At 44.5% G+C, this 21,279-nt stretch overlaps 2 protein-coding genes across 6 annotated transcripts in view; one reads left to right on the top strand and one right to left on the bottom strand.

Moving 5' to 3' along the window:
* Positions 1-8,785: 8,785 nt before the first annotated feature.
* On the top strand, positions 8,786-9,778 carry LOC121134507 (actin-related protein 2/3 complex subunit 5-like protein). Its single transcript, XM_040732932.1, has one exon. It carries the CDS (start codon positions 8,852-8,854, stop codon positions 9,311-9,313), a length of 462 nt encoding a protein of 153 aa, XP_040588866.1. The 5' UTR covers positions 8,786-8,851; the 3' UTR covers positions 9,314-9,778.
* Positions 9,779-18,493: 8,715 nt separating this feature from the next.
* Znf341 (zinc finger protein 341) overlaps positions 18,494-21,279 on the bottom strand; it is a 31,386-nt gene continuing 28,600 nt past the window's right edge. For all 5 annotated transcript variants that reach the window (XM_040732807.1, XM_040732808.1, XM_040732809.1 and 2 more), the window contains 2 exons: positions 21,095-21,165; positions 18,494-19,643 (listed from right to left, as the gene is read on the bottom strand). In XM_040732807.1, coding sequence (XP_040588741.1) covers positions 19,129-19,643; positions 21,095-21,165 — 586 coding nt within the window. In that variant the 3' untranslated portion in view covers positions 18,494-19,128. The remainder of the gene's footprint in view (positions 19,644-21,094; positions 21,166-21,279) is intronic.

Below are 21,279 nucleotides of genomic sequence, written 5' to 3'. Positions count from 1 at the left end.
CATGCTGTCCCTCTTTTATAGGCAAGTGAATCAAACTCTGGAAACTGACCAACTAACTTAATTTACCAGCCCAGCTAGTCGGTTCTCTCTACTTGAGTAGGCAGTCTTTTGTACCCTTTACTCACCTAAGAGACTTTTCGAAACCTAAGAGACTAGCCACCTTGGCAGCGGAATTCAACTGCAAAAGTTCAAATCAGACTTGAATACTCACTTGGGCAGGTACTTCTTCCTTTCCACAACTGTAAATTTGAAACTGGCACAGGTCTTCTTAGAAGTGAGACAGGAAATACAGCATGCTACAGGCACTCACCCAAAAGTGTGTACTATTCATGCTGGTGATCCCAGCTCTTGGGAAGCTGATACACGAGGACTGCTTTGAGTCCAAGTTCAACCCGGGCTACAGAGTGATTTCCAGGTCAGTTTGGGCTATACTGTAGCTACTACAGTTAAAATGAATAGATAAAATCTCACTCACGAACTTTAAGAGAACCTGTGACAATTTCTGTTTCGTTGTAAGACAAGTCTCCTTAAGTAGCCCAAGCTGGCTTCAAACATGTGATCCTCCTGCCTCTGCCTAGAGCTTCCTGCACTGGATGTTCTAGGGATTCTGACCAGCTATTACTACTGAACCAGGAGAGAGACCCTAGCACCTTCAAGGCTAGCATAAGGGCCAAGTGTGGGGACACATATGCCTGTTCTCACCACTTTGAGGTCATTCTTAGCTATATAACAAGTTTAAAGCTAAGCTGGAATACACAGAACCTAAGCTTTGTCTGGAGGGGCTATATTTAACGGCACCATAAATTATGAAACATAAGTCACATTTATATCTGTTCTCTCAGAAAATTTGCAATGTTTTATCAAAGTTAAAAAAAAAAGAACCTATCTGTCAGTTAACATCAGGGCACGACTCATTCGAGTCTGAGCGTCCTACCCCTCACTTACCTCAGACATGCTGCTCCCCAGTACTCAGAGGAAAACGTTTGCCAATTTTGATCCATGGCCCTCAAAACTTATGATCAGGCAGATTGTTTTTTTCTTTTTTTTGTTTTTAGAGACAGGGTTTCTCTGTGGCTTTGGAGGCTGTCCTGGAACTCACTTTGTAGACCAGGCTGGCCTCGAACTCACAGAGTTCCGCCTGCCTCTGCCTCCTGAGTGCTGGGATTAAAGGCGTGCGCCACCAACGCCCGGCAGATTGCTTTTTTCTAGACAGGGTTTCTCTGTGTAACAGCCCTGGTTGTCCTGGAACTCACTTTGTAGACCAGGCTGGCCTCGAACTCACAGAGATCTGACTGCCTCTCCCTCCCAAGTGCTGGAACTAAAGGTGTAGATGCCTCAGATCTTAACCACCAGTCTCACACTGTTGTTGAGCTAAACGGGTTGACAGCAGAGTCCTTGTGTCTGACTGTGTCCTAACAAGCTTATGTCAATTTGATGCTACTTGACATTGGAGAGGGAACCTCAGTTAAGACTGGGCTGTAGCAAGCCTGTAGAGCATTTTCTTAATTAGTGATTGATGGGGGAGGGTCCATCCCATTGTGGGTGGGGCCACCCTGGGGTGGTGGTCCTTGGTTCTATAAGAAAGCATGTTGAGGGTCTGTAGAGATGGCTCAGCAGTTAAGGGCACTGACTGCTCTTCCAGAGGACTGGAGTTCAATTCCTAACACCCACATGGCTGCTCACAAGATCTGACACCCTCACACAGACATACATGCAGGCAAAACACCAATGCAAATAAAATAAGTAAATACACTTTTGTGCTGATGTGAGGGGGCAGCCAGATCCAGCCCAGAGAGTGCATCAGGAGAGGTTAATGAATAAGAAGGAAACGATCAAGAAAATGTGAATGTTTTTCCTTAACCCTCTCAGATAGAAAAGGTCTTAGCTTCGCCGTTTCCTTGGCTTCTCTCAGAACCCCAAGCTTCCTAGAGGCTGGTCCCTGAGGCATCAATAGAAACCATGTCTCGGGGAAACCAAAAGAAAACAAAATGTTAAAGCTAGTCAGGTATTGATGGCATGTGCCTTTAATCCCAGCACTTGGGAGGCAGAGGCAGGCAGAACTTTATGAGCTCCAGGACAGCCAAGGCTACATAGAAAAACCCTGTCTTCAAAACAAACAAATGAAAGTGTTGAAGCCATGTGAAAACAATAAGCACAATATGTGTTACCTTGAATGAAATAAGCTAGGCATAAAAACTCATGGCAAGCTTTTTGCCTTCTCCTCTCAAGTGCTGGAATTACAAACACAAACCTGCTGAATATCTTTCTTTCATTTTTTCAGTGCTAGGGATTGAACCCAGGGCCTTTTCATGCACTGGGAAAATATTCTCCTACTAAGCTAAATCCCAACTCCATACAAACCTTTTTCTTTTTCATCTAAAATTATTTATTTATACCAGGCATCTGGTTTACATCTTCAATCCTAGTACTCAGGAGGCAGAGGCAGGTGGATCTCTGTGAGTTTGAGGCCAGCCTGGTCTACATAACCAGTTCTAGGTCACCCAGGGCTACCTAGTGAGATCTAGGCAAATTCAGCAATGGAGATAAGACAGACCCAACCTGAGGGGTGTGAGAGAGAGGGAAATGTGGGCTGGGTGGGGGCCTCTACTTGAGACAATGGGGGGTTCAGCTGAGTCTGTGTAGACCAAGTGACTGTTGTAATTTTAAAAAGCAGCTCATGCTAGAGAAAGATGCCATGAAACAGAGCTTGGGTGGAGGGGTTTATTGGGGGAAAGTGAGTAGGAAAAGGGAGGAGGACAAAGGGGAGACCGACCTCTGGGGACAGGAATGGCAGAAGAGGAGAGGCAGAGAGAAAGAGGGGGAGACAGAGAGACAGGCAGAGAGAGGGAGGGAGGGAAAGAGAGAGATGAGAGGTGGGCAGGGCCTTTTTAAAAGGGAACATAGTGAATGTGCACAGGTGGTGCTCTTAGTGGCTGCAGCTGAGGGCGTATCCTGCAGAACCCCAAGGACAGGCCAGTACAGATGCCTGAATATTAACAACACATTGGAGGGGGCACACAGGCTCCAGTGACCACTCCCTAGACCTTTATAGAGATAACTACTCTCCCTCACAGAAAGGAGGGTCTGCTTCCAAGTCCAGGTAAATGGAAGGAAAGTCCATGTGTAAGAGCCAAAGTTACATTTTAAGTTTTAATATTATGCCTGAGAGATCCATGAAACAAAAATATCTCTGATCTTCAAGCCTCTTGCTCAAGGACAGATAGTTCCTGAAATATTGTTTATGGGAGATAACAAACCACATGCTTTTCACGTTTGTTTGACCCATCTGCACCAGATGTGCTTGATCACCTGTGGGCAGGAGGTTCACTGGCAGGAAACACATGCTTGCCCTAGATTGGACCTGATGGGAAATGCAATGAATTATGGGGTTTTCTTCTTAAGCCACTGCAAACAGTGACATGGGACCATTTCCCAGCAATCTAAGTGTGGACCTGGCCAGAGCCCAATCACCTGGCCAGTATTTAATTAAAGCTTGCTTTAAAATTAGGCTTTAAATTGTAGTAGTTGTCTTATTATCAGTTTGTGGAATTAACACATGTCCAATGCCTTAGAACATCCTGCTGGCTCAACTCTCAGAGTATACCCAGAACCCCAGCATTTGTCACTCTCTTCACTGCTGTCACTCCACTCTGGGTCACGATTGTCTCTTGCTTGGATTTTTGCAATAGCCCCCTAAAGTGTACCACACAGTAACTTTCCAAAGATACCTATGCCCTATACCCAGAATGTCCTTAAAGGTTTTGAGAGGAAGAGGATATTCTGGATTATCCAGTTAGACATGGTGTAATCACAAGAAGGAGGATGGGAATGCAAGATGCTTCTCCTGGCTTTGGCTTTGAAAGTGGAGGAAGGCCAAGCCAATAAATGCAGAATCCAGAAAGGCCACTGATGGGATGGTGAAGTAGTAAAGACCTGTGTTCACACACACACACACACACACACACACACACACACACAGAGACAGACAGACAGACAGACAGACAGACAGACAGACAGAGACAGAGAGAGAGAGAGAGAGACACACACACACACACACACACACAGAGAGAGAGAGAGAGAGAGAGAGAGAGAGAGAGAGAGAGAGAGAGAGAGAGAGAGAGAGAGAGATGATCCTCCCTTCCCCCTGCCCTCTTCCTCCAGGCACCGCACTCCATACACACCCCTTTCTATTCTTTTCTGCTTTACAACAAACCACATAATGGTTGTATTTACTGTGTTCCTTTTTAAAAATCTCCACAAAGGATCATACAAATCATTGTATTCATGATGTTATCTTCAAAGCTAGGAAAGTATTTGTTAAATGAATTAATGAAAGGACAGAGGTAGGGATGATCTGGGAGTCTTGCTCCAGTGAGACCTTAGAAGGGGGATCTTTCCTCCAAAACAGTGCATTCTCTATGACTGTACAAAGGACAAGGTTGGGAGCACCTGTGTTGGAGGCCTCCATTCCTTCTTCCCTTGGGGTGGGGCCTGGGGTGGAGCAAAACTGGTCCAACCTGTTTTCCTAGGCCGCAGGGACCTGCTCAGTCAACTGAGACTTGCAAACTATTGCTTCAGTCATTTTCCCAGATTGTCTCTGTCACACCTTCAGACCATTGGACTGTCCTCTCTCACACATGGCTAAGCCCACATAGCAGAATCTACCCGAGGAATTACTCAGCTGCCCTGTGGTAAGAGGAGAGGACAGGCAACCTGGGTCATGTGCTTTTAAAGTGTGTTGTTTATTTCACAGATGTTGACTGAAGAATTCCTGGGCAGTTTTAGGCACAGTAGATATGTCTATGAGTGAAAGTCATTACCTTTGTTAGAATGGGATTGATGGAAGCGATGTGGAAATCAGATACCAACCTCTGTTGTAGGATATTTGTACACTGTGAGAAGGTATATTGCTGTGATTGATGTAATAAAGAGCTGAATGGCCAATAGGTAGGCAGGAGGTATGGGTGGGACTTCTGGACAGAAAGAGAGGAAGTAGGAGATGAATCCAGGTGTGCATCAGATACCAAAGAGACATGGAGGAAGTTGGACACAGAGAATGAAAGAAAGGTAAAAAGCTATGAGGCAAAATATGGATTAATATAAAGGGGTTAATTTAAGTTATAGGAGCTACTGGAACAAGCCTAAGCTACAGCCAAGCTTTAATAATTAACAAGTCTCCCGTGTCATTATTTGGGAGCTGGATGGGGAGACAGAGAAAGACTCTATATACACCTCTACACAGAATTGTTCTAGTCTCTGCAGAAGTGGAGGCTTAGGAGTTTTATTAGGTGGAAAGGGGGACTTTGGGAATGGAAGATAACATCTGTAGGTCAGTGTGAGAGCCAAAATTACATTTTAAGTTTTAATTACTATGTCTAAGAGATCCATGAAACAAAATGCCTCTGATCTACAAGACCCTTCCTTGCTGAAGTATAGACAGTTCCTGAAATGATGGAGGCTATTGTTTATGGGAAATAACAAGTCACATATTTTCACTTTCCTAAATAATTTTGTTTGGCTCATCTATACCAGATATGTTTGATTGCATGTGGGCAGGAGGCTCACAGGCAGGAAATGTGTCAGGATGTATGCTTGCCTCTGATTGGATATAGGCTGGAAGTACATCAGGACATATGCTTGCCCTTGATTGGACCTGATGGGAAATGCAATGAATTATGGGTTTTCCTTCTTCTTTTTTTTAATTTGTCGAGACAGGGTTTTTCTGTGTAGCTTTGTAGAATAGGATGGCCTCGACCTCACATAGATCTGCCTGCTTCTGCCTCCTGAGTGCTGGGATTAAAAGTGTGCACCACCACAGCCCATCTGGTTTTTCCTTCTTAAATTACTGCAAACTGTGACTTGGGGCCATTTCTCAGGAACCTAGGTATAGACCTGGCCAGAGCCCAACCACCTGGTCAATATTTAATTAAAACTTGCTTCAATTTTTGGCTTTAAACTGTGGTAGTGATATTTTGTTTTTGCTGTTTCAAAACAGGGTTTCTCTATAGCTTTGGAGGCTGGCCTGGAACTCACTCTATAGACCAGGCTGGCCTCGAACTCACAGAGATCCACCTGCCTCTGCCTCCCGAGAGCTGGATTTAAATGGGTCTGCCACCATCACCTAGCAGTGGTCTTATTCTTGATTGGTGGGGTTAATATCAGTTCCTCTGCACTCTCAAAGAGGTAAATACTAACAGGTGTGGATGCCATTCAAAAGATTTTGGGGGGGGTTGAGGGAGGTTCTACTGACAGCCCACAGGCAAGTCAACTTTCCTCCCCAGAGTTTCTCAGCCCAACTGAGACTTTTAAGCCATTAAGCCGTTAGCTTTCGTAAGAGGACAACAAACCATGAAGGAGTGTCGGGTATAGTGGCACAGCATTTGGCAAGTGGACGCAGTAAGGTTCAAGGTTTCTGAAGCTGCAAAGCAAGTTCAAGGATAGTCCATGCTTCACGTCAGACATCTAGGAGACACTTTCTCAAATAAACAAAAGGGGGAAGAGATGGTTCTACTGACTTAATGTTTGCTGTGCAAGCACAAGGACCTGACTTCAGATCCTAGCACCTATATAAGAAGCTGGGTGTGGAGCTGGAGAGATGGATGGCTCAGCGGTTAAGAGTGGATGCTGCTTGCCGGGCGTTGGTGGCACATGCCTTTAATCCCAGCACTCGGGAGGCAGAGGCAGGCGGATCTCTGTGAGTTCAAGGCCAGCCTGGTCTACAAGAGCTAGTTCCAGGACAGCCTCCAAAGCCACAGAGAAACCCTGTCTCGAAAAACCAAAAAAAAAAAAAAAAAAAGAGTGGATGCTGCTCTTCTAGAGGATATGAGTTCAGCTCCCAGCACTCATGACAAGTGGCTCACAATCTCCGTTAACTTCAGTTCCGGGGAATCTGAGTCCCGCTTCTGACCCCCAAGATCACCAACACATGCATGGCACACACACAGACACATAAATAAAACTAAATAATTTTTATTTATATAAAGAAAAAGATAATATTAGCCAGGCATGGTGGCACATGCCTTTAATGCCATCTCTTGGGAGACAAAGACTGGTGGATCTCAGTGAGTTCCAGGACAACCTGGTCTACAAAATGAGTTCTAGAACAGTCAGAGCTGCTACATAGAGAAACCCTGTCCTGAAAAACCAAAAAAGAAAAAAGAAAGAAACTGAGATTATCAGGGTGTGGCTGCTCCTATCTATAATCTCACCCTCGGGGAAACGAAGTTCACAGCATTGCTGACAGTTCAAATGGATCTGAGCAGCTCTGAGTTCCAGGTGTTCCAGGCAGGAGGAGGGATGGGGAGAGAAAAAGGAGAGGGAGAAAAAGAGGAAAGGAAAGAAATGAATTGAAATATACAGAAACTCGGGTCTATCAAGATTGCTCAGTGGGTAAAAGTGCTTGCTGCTAAGTCTATCATCCTAAAATTAATTCCTGGATCCCAAACAGTGGAAGGAACATGAATTCTAGTGTGGCTAGCTTTGCACTCTGGTCTTCAGGCAAAGCTTTATTTGTTAGAACATAAACAAAATATCACCACATTTCCCCTTTTTTGTCTAAAATAAAAAGAAACTTATGACTAATATAAGAAAAACTATTCATGTACAATAACTATATACAATATATACAGGCAATAAACAATGTCTAGTTCATTTGCATTTGACAAATTCAGAGAAAATACTCCATATCTATCTTGGTGAGTCCAAAGTGTTGTACCTAATTCACTCTCTATTCTAACTTACATTACCAACTCAAAATTATATTTCTATGTCTCTCAACATTTTATACATCACACCTATTTTTTTGTTTTTTGTTTTTTGTTTTTTTTTTTGGTTTTTCGAGACAGGGTTTCTCTGTGGCTTTGGAGGCTGTCCTGGAACTTGCTCTGTAGACCAGGCTGGTCTCGAACTCACAGAGATCCGCCTGCCTCTGCCTCCTGAGTGCTGGGATTAAAGGCGTGCACCACCAACACCTGGCCTTACATTACACCTCTTAATGAGTTTCTTTTCTGAGTCTGGTAAACAAGGAAAACTATAACTATCCAGTCTTCAACTCCCTCAGAGACCCAAGAAGTAAATAACACTAACTGAGTAGGCAGGAAGTGCAAGCAAGCAACTTCCAAAATTGTGAGAAATGATGGAAACAGCTGGCTGCCTGGCCGGTCACCCAAGATCCTTCTACAATGTTGGGGCAGCCATCTTCCACCTACAGGCCTAGAATACTCAACAGACTTTTCTGTGAAGCAGGACATTCTGAAGGACTGTCCTGCCTTGTTTTGGCAAGGTTTAGCAGTCACTATCTTTTGAGTCCTGCGTCCAATCTGGACAGCAAGCATATTGTAAGCAGTCAAGGCAAGGGTGCTTTATTGCCTTGTGGCTTACTTTTGCCACAAAGAAAGTAAACTCCATGTGAAGTTTGTTTGATGTCCCTCATCATCTTCTCTGATTTAGATTGATGCTGCCAGGAGCAGACATGTGTCATTATCGTAAAAACAAACAAACAAACAAACAAAAACAAAACCACAGGAACAAAAAAAAAACACCACTAGGTTATTAAAACATCTTAAATACCATATTCTATAGATCTCTGAAGTGTTTGAAGATGTCTTATCTATATAAACTATATCTCTTTTGACCTTGAAAATATACCTAATATTACTACAAATTTAATTATAATAGGTAACTAATTACTAATCTGTATTACTTATTATCCTAAAAAGTTGGTAATAATAACTTTCAAGAACTAGAAATTTGGATTACATTATTAAATGAGTTATAAAGGTTCCCGCCCCCGAGCGGAGCCGGTGCGGAGGGAGTGGAATCTAGCCGGCTGGGCGGCCGCCGAGCTCCCGCCATGGCCCGGAACACACTGTCCTCACGTTTCCGTCGGGTGGACATCGACGAGTTTGACGAGAACAAATTCGTGGACGAGCAGGAAGAGGCGGCGGCGGCGGCTGGCGAGCCAGGCCCCGACCCCGCCGAGGTGGACGGGCTCCTGCGGCAAGGGGACATGCTTCGTGCATTCCATGCAGCCTTGCGGAATTCTCCAATCAACACCAAGAATCAAGCTGTGAAGGACCGAGCCCAGGGTGTAGTGCTGAAAGTACTCACAAACTTTAAGAGCAGCGAAATTGAGCAGGCTGTGCAGTCACTGGACAGAAATGGCATTGACTTGTTAATGAAGTACATTTATAAAGGGTTTGAGAAGCCCACAGAAAATAGCAGTGCAGTGTTACTCCAGTGGCACGAAAAGGCCTTAGCTGTAGGAGGACTAGGCTCCATTATAAGAGTTCTTACAGCAAGAAAGACTGTTTAAAAAAAAGAATCATGTTACCTTAAGAATTTTGGATGCCCAGGCTGGTGAAGAAGGGACTGACAATGGATCATATTCCTGAACTCCCAACTACATATTTCAGGAAGCATATCTGCTGAAATGTATTTTACTTTTAAGGTGGAGGGAGAAATTGTCTTATTGTTTCCTAAATTCTTTGCAGGATCGGTGTCTCTGCCTTTATCTACAGAGTAACAAAGAATTGACACTTGACTATCACACTGACTGGCCAGATTGTGTCAGGTGTACATGTATGCACTGTCTTTTTGAAATGGGAGGGGCTATTTGGGCAGGTGCAGATCCAAGGGCTGCTGTGAAAAGGAGAGCTTTGGGTTCTGAAGTGAAAAAACCTGAGAGTTTGTACAGACACTCTGTCTTCCCAGAGAAGACAGGCTCTCTTAGGTTCATTGTAAAGTGCCTGCTGCATCAATAAAGCTCTTGGCTCAGTAACAAAAAAAAAAATGAGTTATAAAGGTACAGTATCTTGAACAATATTAGAAATCTATGTACAGTATGTTCTAACAAAATTATTCTCAAATTTGTATCAATATACAAAATTTGTTTACAACATATAAAAATCTATTGAATTTCAGACTGATGGCTGGGAATCCAGCATGGGACTGATGCAGACCCCCTGAATGTGGGTGTCAGTGAGGAGGCTCTAGGCGATCTATAGGGTCTTGGATAGTAGATCAGTATTTATCCCTGGCATACAAATGGACTTTGGGTGCCCATCCCACAATGAGAGATGAAATCTCAACCTGAACTCTTGTGGGAGGGTCTAGGCCCTGCCCTGGATGAAATGACAGACTATGGACACTCCCATTGAGGGCCTCACTCTCCCTGGGGAAAGGAAGAGGTATTGTATTGGGTGGGGAAGGGTTGTTGGGAAGATGTGGGAGGAAGGGAGGGAAAGGGAGAGGGACCCGGGATTGACATGTGAAGCAACTTGTTTCTAATTTAAATTTTAAAATAAAAAAATAAAAAAATGCAAAGCTGGGCAGTTCCCACTAAGATCCGAATCAAATATATATGTATGTATGTATGTATGTATGTATATATATATGTCCAATCCAATGTATAATATTTAAAACTAGTAGCTGCTTTTTAAAAGTAGATTCAATAACCTACCTTTTATTTTGTATCTATATCCTTCCTTTTTTCTCTTTTATTATTATTATTATTATTTTATTTAGGTTAGAAACAATCTTGTTTCACATGTCAATCCCAGCTCCCTCTCCCTTCTCCCCCTCTCCCTCCCTCCCCACCAGGTCCCCCAGTCCCCCACCCAATCCTTTTTTCTCTTTAGAGTTGATTAAATGATCTGCCCTTTTTATCCTATCATCTGTACCCCCCCATTTTTGTTTTCAAAACAAGACTCTGAATCTAATTTCCTTTGTTTATCTTTTTCCTGACCATTACCAATAAAAACTTGTAACCAACTACCCTAAACAATGACAAATATCCATAACCAATTGAATGACCAAAAACTACCAACACCACCTCTTGGGCATGTGGGCATCATATTCTTAAATTTACTCCTGCTGACTGGGGGCAATGGAATCTTTAGGGGATTCCTGAAAAGAAAAATGTGGGTAAATTGTCAAGTCCTGGGAGAGAGAGCTGTATCATTTGTTGTCCAGTCTCTGTGTAATGGGAAAGTGCAGGACTTGTCTCAAGTCCTGGCTAGAGTCGTCTGTGAGGCTGGGTCATCTCAGCGAGCCACCTCGAAATTGTCCTGAGCAGTTTGTAGTCCAAAGCTGACCTTTAAGAGGTGTTTTCCAGCTTAGTGGAGTTATCATAGTCCTGGTGGAATTATCGTGATAGGGCCCCATCTTATTTCAAAGGTCAGTGCTAGTGTGGTTATGGTTCACCGCAGAAAATTGATAGAGACTCAAATCTGAAATTATGTACAGGAAGGTGGATGAAGACGCTTTCTAGAATTAGTTAGTACTCTATATGACCATTAATATCATGACAAAAGTTTAAATACATATGCATATATATATTCTTATACATTTGAGGTAATATTTAGACATTAAGAAAAACTTTAAAAAGTCAAAATAAAACCAAAGGATTATGAGATTAGTGGCAATATAATAGTCCCTTAATTTAGATTTAGATTTTTCAGGTGGCTCTTCTGACATGACACAGAGATTTTGGATTTTACTTTAACAAGAATGCTTGGGTTTAGAGAAGGAGAGAGCCACACTCTTAACTCTAAAACCAGCTTTAATTTTTAATTGGACTAGGACTACAAAAAGACCATTTGTATTGTATGTCTGTAGAGAACAGCAGAAACAAACATTTGGGAAGATTTATGAAATTTTATCCTGTTAGAAACATGATATACCAATATGCCACTTTACTCTTTTTCTTGGGACAATTTTTATGGTTGATTTGTCCTTTTTCTTCAGATGTCTCATTTGTCCAGTGGTCTTTGGATGTCTTATTCTCCCGAAAAGACATAAACAAAACTCTTCCTCAACCCTAATTTTGGGGAGGTTCTCTTTTGGCAAGTTATATCTGATAAAATGAAAAGCATTCATTAGTTTTATAGGTTAGTTTAGATTGAACGGCCATGCTGTTTGATGAACTGTGATCTTTTCTAACTAAGAGGCCTCTCCTGTTCAAACTGAATCTTTATCAATTTTGATGGTATCCATAGCTTTTCTTCTTCTGTGGAAACAAAAGCAAAACCCCATCCCCAACATAACTTATGTCCTGGTTTCCATTCTGAGGCTTACAGATCTTTAAAGTATACCTGCTGATTTAATTCCATAGTTTTTTCTATTATCCAATATCTCTCCACAACTTCATTAGCATTTAGGAAATTTAAAGCTAATAACGCATTATACAATCTATTTCTGGAGGTCTTTTTGACCCCTTTCTGTTTATTTAGCATATCCTTTAGAGCTTGATTTGATCTTTCTATAACTGCTTGCCCTGTAGGATTGTGTGGTATACTTGTAATATGCTTTATATTGTAGTAAACAAAAAAAAACTTTCATTTTACTAGAGACATGCTGCAGCATTGTCTGCTTAATTTTTACAAGTATACCTATGATGGCTATAACTTCTAACAAATGTGTCATTACAGAATCAGCCTTTTCTAAACTCAAAGCAGCTGCCCATTGAAATTCTGAATAGGTATCAATGGTGTGCTGTACATATTTTAATTTTTAAAATTCTACAAAATGAAACACATCCATCTGCTAGATTTCATTCCTTTGATTACCCTTTGGATTACTTCCTGCAGGTAGTGGAGCTGTATAAAGAACAAGTAGGGACTTTAATCCCAGCACTCGGGAGGCAGAGGCAGGCGGATCTCTGTGAGTTCGAGGCCAGCCTGGTCTACAGAGTGAGTTCCAGGACAGCCTCCAAAACAATACAGAGAAACCCTGTCTCGAAAAACCAAAAACCAAAAAAAAAAAAAAAAAAAAAAAAAAAGAACAAGTAGGGAATTTCCTTATAATTTCCTTGGCTTATTGCCAAGGGATGGAAAATTTTTGCTATTGACTTCAAGTTTTTTATGAAATTCTGAGGCCTTTAGCACATTTCCTATCAATAGTTGATCAGTTTCTTCATTATCTTATGGTAGAGGACCTGACAGACCCGTATGGGGTCAGATGTGTGTTACATATATAGGATGATTCCTATTCCTGATTATTTCTTGTAACAATAAATAACAAGGTTAATTCTGACTCATCAGGAATAAATTCAGCTGTTTCAGTGTGTAAAACAACTCTTTTGGCATACTGAGAGTCAATAACTATGTTAAGAGGTTCTTTAACACCATCAGAATAACATGTAATTCTGACTTCTGGACAGAATCTTAAGGGTGTTGAGCAATTTAAGTTAAATTTTATGATTTATAACCTGCCTTTACTAATTTATTTGCATCAGTATAAAATGTAGGGGCTCCAGGTATTGTGTTCCCTGTACAATTCAAGGAAGGATCCAGTTAGTTCTCTTTCTAAATTGAATTCTCTTGCTTTTAGAATATTTGTTGTTAATTTCTCCCAAAAATTACTGCAAGCTCTTTGTCAAGGTTCACTGCCTACCCATAATTTGACAATGTAATCATTAGTAAAAGGTACTATAATTTTTGCTGAGTCTATTCCTGCTACTTGACAAAGTCTTAATTTTCTTTTTAGAATCAACTCAGAGACCTTTTCCACATAAGTTTTTAATTTTTGGTCTGTTTATATAGTAAAATATCCATTCTAAAATAATATCTTTCCTCTGCATTAATATTCCTGTAGGAGAATTCTTAGAAGGTAAAAATAACCAAAATGCAATCAAGCTTTGTAACCAAACGATTCACATGAGCATCTGGCCATTTCTTTTCCACCAAAGACAATTCTCTCTCAGCTTCAGCTGATAATTCTTTTGGACTATTTAAGTACTTGACAGCGTCTAAGGTTTGAACAAATTATTCATTTTATCATTTTGTGTCCCAATAGTGGGCCATAGATAGGAAATGTTTCCTAGCAGTCTTTGAAAGTCATTAAGAGTCTGCAATCTATCTCTCCTAACTTTCACTTTTTTGGGTCTAATTTTTCTGTAGTCCTATTTTATATCCTAAATAATTAGTGGACTCTTCCCTTTGTATTTTTTCATGAGCAATTTGTACTCCCCAAAAGGCAAAATTTTCTTTACTTCTTCAAAGATTTTCTCTAAGGTATCTACATTTGAATCAGCTAATAAAATATCATCTATATAATAGTGAACTATAGATTGGGGAAACTGCTTATGTATCATTTCCAACGGCTGTCATACAAGATATTGGCACAGGGTGGAGCTATTTAACATTTCCTGTGGAGAACCTTGCACTGATATCTCTTAAAAGGCTGAGAATTATTATAAGTAGGCACTGTGAAGGCAAAATTTTCTGTCTTTTTCTTGTAAAGGTATAGTGAAGAAACAATTTTTTGTTTTGTTTTGTTTTTAGAGACAGGGTTTCTCTGCGGGTTTGGAGACTGTCCTGGAACTCTCTTTGAAGATCAGGCTGGCTTCAAACTCACAAAGATGCACCTGCCTCTGCCTCCTGAGTGCTGGGATTAAAGGTGTGTGCCACCACTGCCTGGCTGAAACCCAGATTTTCAAGGGAAATGCCCAAATTGAAAATTGTGTTTTTAATTGCTACTGAAGAACAGAAAATTTGTATATCCCATCTCATTATTTCAGCACTATTCTATTACCCATTCCTAAGCCTTGTAGTGTTTCATCCTCTTTTTTAACATTTATTTAAGTGCGAGTGTATGTGTGTGGGTGTGCCACTGTGCACATGTGGAAGTCAGGAATTGGTGGCAGGTGCCTTTACCCTGAGTCATCTCATGAGCCTCTTAGGGCATTTCTCTTGTTTTATTGCTCTGGCCAGACCTCCACTGTCATGCTTGAATGCTTAATATGAATCTTGGCATAAAGGAAACCTATGTTTTTCACTGTAGTACATTTTTACCATTATTTTTTGTTTTATTTGTAGTTCATTCCAGTTTCACTATTATGACTTATTACTTATTTTGATGGGGTTTCATGTATCATAGGCTGGCCTCTAATTTGCTATATACCCAGTAATGACCCCAAACTTCTGATTCTCCTGCCTTCACTTCCCACAGGTTGAGCTTCCACATATACCAAGCTTCACAAATGCTATGAAAACACTCCCAGCCTTTTTTTGTCTTCCTTTTTTCCCCTCTCTGAGACAGGGTCTGACAATATAGCTCTGCCTGGACTAGTACTTACACATATAGACCAGGCTGGCCTCAAACTCACAAAGATTCACTTGCCTCTGCGTCTCAAATGCTAAAATTAAAGTCATGTGACACACCAGGCTATTAGTAATGTTTTTTTTAACAACAGAGTCTTGATATATAGACCTGGCTGGCCTTGAACTCTGAGATCTCCCTGCCTCTGCCTACCAAGTACTGGGATTAAAGCATCAATGGTGGTCCATGCCTTTCATCCCTGCACTTGGGAGGTAGAAGCAGGCAGACCTGAGTTCAAGGTCAGCCTGGTCTACAGAGTGAGTTCTAGGATAGCCAGGGCTATGCAGAGAAACCATGTCTTAAACACACACACACACACACCATGTCTTAAACACACACACACACACACACACACACACACACACACACACGCGCGCGCGCGCGCGCGCATGCATGAATGCACAGTGCACATACAACACATGCATATATATAGCACACATGCACATACACACAAAACATTCACATCAAGCCTGTTTGAACCATGGTCTCGTTCAGGCAGCTCAGGCAGCATTTGAACTTACTTAGTAGCCAAGTTTGACCTTGAACTTGTGATCCTCCTGCCTCAATCTCCAGAGTGCTAGTATTTTAGTTGTGTACCATCACCCTTCTGGTATTTATCCATGTATTTACCTTCTTTGGCAGTGGTGAGAATTGAACCCAGGACCATGCTCTACCACACAACTATACTTCCAGCCTCAGTATCATTATTTGAGAATGTCAGCTTTTTTTCTCTTTTTCTAACATGATGAATGCCTGTCTATTAACTGGATTCAGCCCTGCAGTTGCCAGTCTGTGCTCTTCAGTTTACCCACTTTATACCCCTGAATTACAGCGTCAGCCTCACCAGATAGGATCCTGAGGTGGTTTGGATAGAAATGCCTCCCATTAGACTCAGGATTGGATGCTTGACTCATAGGGAGTGTTGCTATTTAGGCGTGACCTTGGAGTCACTGTGCAGGTGGGTTTAGAGGTTTCGCATGCTCAAGCTACACTCAGTGTCACAGTTGCTTCTGCTGCCTGCTGGTCAAGACTTAGAACTCTGAAGCTCCTTCACCAGCACCATGGCTGCCTGCACGCTGCCATGTTCCACCATGGTGATAATGGATTAAACATCTGAAACTGAAAGTCACCCCAATTAAATGATTTTCCTTTATAAGAGTTGCAGTGGTCATGGTGTCTCTTCCCAGCAACAGAAACCCTAAGACAGATACTGTTCTTTCTATTGGCTGAGGGAGGTGAGACTCAGAAGCATTCACCCCAGTCTAGAAGGGGCAGAGCCAGGATTCAAACACAGCCCTGCCTGACACCACTCTGTGTTCTTCCTGGGTGCTTAGCCTCTCAACACCACACTGTTCTGCAACTTAGGGGCTATTCAGGGTGCTTTGGACCCTCTGCCATCAATTCTCTGTGACCCCCGATGAAGAGCTTTCTTTTCTCTGGGGCTCAGTCTCCCACCTGCTAGCATGTGCCAATCAGACTACAATAGTGTCAGGCTTCTCTCGAACAGTCCTATGCCAAATCAGCCTTATTCTGTGATCTGTCTCTGCCACTTACCTGCTCTGTGGCTTTTGCCTGCTAACCCTTGATACCCCCATTGCCTTATCTCAGCTGCAAAACTGGATTCAGTCCCTAATTTGAGTGCTTGAAACAATGCCAAGCCTATGGCAAGTGAGTGATTTTTTCATGATTTCTGGAAAGTATGTGCACATGTGAGTGCTGTTGGGAACAGAGCTCTCGCTGAGTATAAAAGCAGATGTGTTAACATTTCCCTGATTGTTCATGCTCCAGTCTAAAAACAGGACTTCTCCCAGGAAACCTCTGATATGTAGAGAATAAAAGCCAAATTTCTTTGTTTTTAAACTTTTTAAAAAAAGATTTATTGTTATGTATGTGTTCTTCCTGCACGCACAATGCATGCCAGAAGAGGGCACCAGATCTGATCATAGATGGTTGTGAGCCACCATGTGGTTGCTGGGAATTGAACTCTGGACCTCTGGAAGAGCAGCCAGTGCTGTTAACCTCTGAGCTATCTCTCCATCCCCCCAAATTTCTTAATACCCTATGTTTTCTCTAATTCACCAACTCACATTTCCATAAAGCAGAGAGGCTGGGAGCATGTGGAGGCAGGCCATGCTGACTTGACTCCCAGCTCTGCAAAGTGCAGGCTGTGTGAGCTTGGGCAAGGAGCTCTGTCTCTCTGTGCCTCTGCTTCCTCAACTCCAAACTTGGGAAAGCAACATGACATGAGCTGCTTAGCAGTGTCCATTACATGAGGGCTTCAAGAATCAGCAACTGGTACTCCTCCCAGTCTCTAGTCACCCTGGGCTGTTCACCAGCCCACACTTCATACCTGCTTCCTTAATTGCCTTCCCTTGTCTTCCCACCAGAGCACTCTGTGGCAGCAGGTATGGTGGCCCACATCTGTAACCCCAGCACTCGGGAGGCTAAGACAAGATGGCTTTCAGGAGTTTGGAGCCAGGCTAGCCTAAGCTACAGAGTGAGGCCTTGTCAGAAAGTCAGCCTGCTAGTCAACTAACCAACCAACCAACCAGCCAGCCAACCAATCAAGTGAACCAATACAAAGCCCCAGCTCAAATGTCATCTCTTGCAAAAATTTCTATCCCCACCAATCTTCTAGCTCTTTTGCAGACAGGACACTTGGATCCTCACCCACCACATCCTCCTTGAACATGTGGGAAGTCAGGTATGGTTCTCAGCTCCACACAGAGGTCTGAAGATCATGACAGGCTTCTAGGAAACTCAGCCATCAAACAGTCAACTCTACTGTGTCCTACCCCGGTCCTTTTCTGAGCCTCAGTTTCCCTTTCTGTAACAGAACAATGTGGCCAAGAGGATGGCTGTGAAGAGATGGGAAACATGAGTTAAGAGCCCTTTTCTCGTACCTGCCTCTCAAATGGCCTGGCTCGCCCCACCTGGACCAGCTGGGAAGGGAGGGAACTGCTAGAGGTAGGGACATGGGGAGTGGCTTCTGTCTATAGTCAGAGCTTCAGCATGGGGACAGGGGTGGGATGGGGGTGAGGCCCTGGATTCTTAAGGTCCACACACAAGTATAAACCTCTTCCAGGGACCATTTGCACAGACTGCATGTACATAGCATCTGGGGAGCACCAGGTCTGCACTTGTGGAAGAGAGGGGGTTGGTAGCCTGTAGCCCAGGCTGATGTAAAGCTCAAAATTCTCCTGCCTCAGCTTCTTGGGTGCTGCAGACAGAGTTACAGCCCATCTGGGTGAGCCTGCAACCTCTGTGATTCTCCTTGGCTGGCCGTGGTGTGAGGACCATAGGGCAGCTCAGCCTGTGGTTTGGAGGGGAGTGCTGTCCCTTCAGGCTAAGCAAGGAAACACTAAGACCCAGGCCTGAGCCATTTGGACACACATCAATGATAAAAACATTTATTGAGCCCTTTCCAAGCCATGGGTACTGTGCAAGGCCCTTTGCCAATTTCAACGCACTTTGTCCTCAGGACACTCTAAGAGGTAGTACTATATAAGTCCTGTTGTACAGGAGAGGAGCATGGAGCAGAGAGAGGGGAGTGCCTTGCTTGAGGTCACACTGGTAACATCTGCAGCCAGGTCTGGCTGGTAGCTACACTCTATGCCCCAGGCTGAGTGCCTCCTACATACTTACCTCACAGTCCTCTGAGGACGCCATCAGGAAGTGTTCTGGTAATGGTTCAACACACTAGGACTCGACCACACCCAGCCAGCATAAAGAGCAGCCCGGTCTGAGGTCACCCAGGTAAGCCTGGATGGGTAGGTAGCACCACCCGGCCTTCTCTTGGAGGAGGCCCAAGTACAAGCCTCCATCAGCCAGCCCCTGGGAACCTCATGTTCTGGCCATCTCTCGTACCACTGCTATGCCCTGGAGCTATGGTGCCTGCCCCTGCCCCTGTGAGTGCTGCAGGGCTCCCTAGCTGATCACAGGGCATAGGAGGACAGCCATGGGATAATGCTGATGCAGTAACTTCCAAAAGGGCTTGTGCCAGTGGCTCCCCCGGAAAATCCAGCCTGATCATTCTGAGGCCTGGATGTAGACCGGGACAGCAAGCATGGTACACGCTCCCTCAGCCCCGGCCTGTAGCTCGGCCAGTGCCAGGTTGGAGCCCAGACCCTCCGTGTGCCCGGGCACCACCAGCTCCGGGTCCCCACCCACTACGATGGACAGCACAGCGTCCTGCTCGAAGGGTGGCTTGCCAGGAGCAGCCTCGGGTGCAGGCCCTGCAGTCTTCAGCTCCTCCAGCCCCAGGGGGTCGGGCACCGGGCTCTCCTCCTTGTGCACTCCAACGATGCTGCCGCCACCACGTGGGGATGCTCTCCTCCGGGAAGGCCGCCGGGCTTGCAAGTCCTTGTCCTTCGTGGGGCCCAGGCGGCAGCGGTGATCCTTGAGGTATTTGTGTCGTGAGAAGCCCTTGGCACAGCCCGCGCAGCGGAACTTGTAGTTGCCTGTGTGCGCGCGCTGGTGCTCGGCCAGGTGGGCTCGGCGGCTAAAGGACTTGCTGCACAGCCCACACTTGTGGAGCTTCAGGCCTGGGAGGGAGGGGCTGTTAGGAGAGGCACATCCCCTCACCCCGCACCCGTCCCACCCAGGAGTAACTGCGGCCTGAGACCCGACAAGCATCTGTGTGGTCAGGCCTCGCTGGCCACACTGTCATCTTTCACTCTCCCTGTCACTCCCATGCCTGAAATAATCTGCTTAATCCCTAAGCCTTGGTGGACTCTGCAGGGCAAACCACCCTCTCCCTGGGTGACCACAGGCTGCCGCCTCCTCTGGGCTGCTGGCCTCACCGTGTCCCTCAGGCCATTGCCGATGGTAGAGAGAGAGAGAGAGAGAGAGAGAGAGAGAGAGAGAGAGAGAGAGAGAGAGAGAGAGAGAGAGAGAGAGAGAGGTTTTTGTAAAGCACAAAATAGTCAGAGCCCTGATGCCCAAATCCTACTCTGAGGCGTTTCCCACAAATCAGGGTGTGGTTTGCCCAGCCTCTCCCCCACCCTGTGCCCGGGTTCTGGCCCCTCCTTCCTCTGGTTTTTCCTTATCCAAGGGGCCTTCACTTGTTCTCTCTTTCCTAGCTCTTCTAGTCCTCAGGCCTGAGCTCTGATTCCCTGATTCCCACAGCAGCCCTGCTGGGCCAGGCTCCCTTTGTAAATGCCTTCACTCTTCAGCCTCCTGGGGTTGGGGGCCCAAAAGGAGCAGCTACTTCCCTGAGACCACCCAGAAAGAGGCCAAGGTGTCAAAGTCCTTGATCGACTCTCCCCCATTCCCATTAAAAAGGAGAGGGCATCTCATATAGCTCAGGCTGGCTTTGAACTTGCTATGAAGCCAAGGATGACCTTGAACTCTTGCTTCTGGCCCCAACTGGAACTACAGTTTTTTGCTATCATGTTTAGTTTATGTTTAGTTGCGACTCAAACCACAGGGCTTTATGAATGCTAAGTAAGTGCTCTATCAACTGAGATACCTTCCCAGTCTACGCTCCCATTTTCAAGCTTTTAACAGAAACAACTTTATCTCCATGGGAATTTTTGGAGACATTTTTGATTGCCACACTGACATACCATGGATGTGGGTGCTCATGAAAGGGGAAGTGGGTCAGCATAGACAGTGGATGGGATGCTGATAAACACTCTTGTTTGCCCTGGGAAGGTGGCTTAGAGACCTCTGTGCTTCCTGCCTTCCCAGGCAACCCCTTGGCCACATATTGGATGGCATTGACACACACCGCTCTGTTACTGCACACAGTCTAGTTCAGATGCTTACATCTACTTCCCCTGAGACTGGGGTTGCATCTAATTTACCTCTGCCATGCCAAGGTCCCCAACACAGAGCTGGCTTCTATCTCCCATGAACACATGAGCAGAAACCCGCTGGCTGGATAGACTAGGCCGGGGCAATATGCCTCATACGGGTGCCTGCTCTCTCCCAATGGCTGTATCCCAGGGAACTTATCTTAGCCAGTCCCTCCAGTGGGCCGGAAGCCTCTTACCAGCGTGGGAGAGAATGTGGGCTTTCAGCTTGTCCTGACGGTTGAACTCCTTGCTGCAGCCTGTGTGCATCCTGGAACCCAAAGCCATCGGTTACAGAACAGGAGCATGAACCTTCTCACTGGGGCCTACACCAGCCTTTGCCAAGCCAAGGGCTGGGAAAGGGAGCAGCATGGGGAGTGAGCCA

Source organism: Mesocricetus auratus, unplaced genomic scaffold (genome assembly GCF_017639785.1).
Source record: "Mesocricetus auratus isolate SY011 unplaced genomic scaffold, BCM_Maur_2.0 Super-Scaffold_100028, whole genome shotgun sequence".
NCBI classification, from domain to species: Eukaryota; Metazoa; Chordata; class Mammalia; order Rodentia; family Cricetidae; genus Mesocricetus; species Mesocricetus auratus.
The sequence above is the reverse complement of the archived record's forward strand: the minus strand, read 5'-3'. Positions and strand labels throughout refer to the sequence as shown.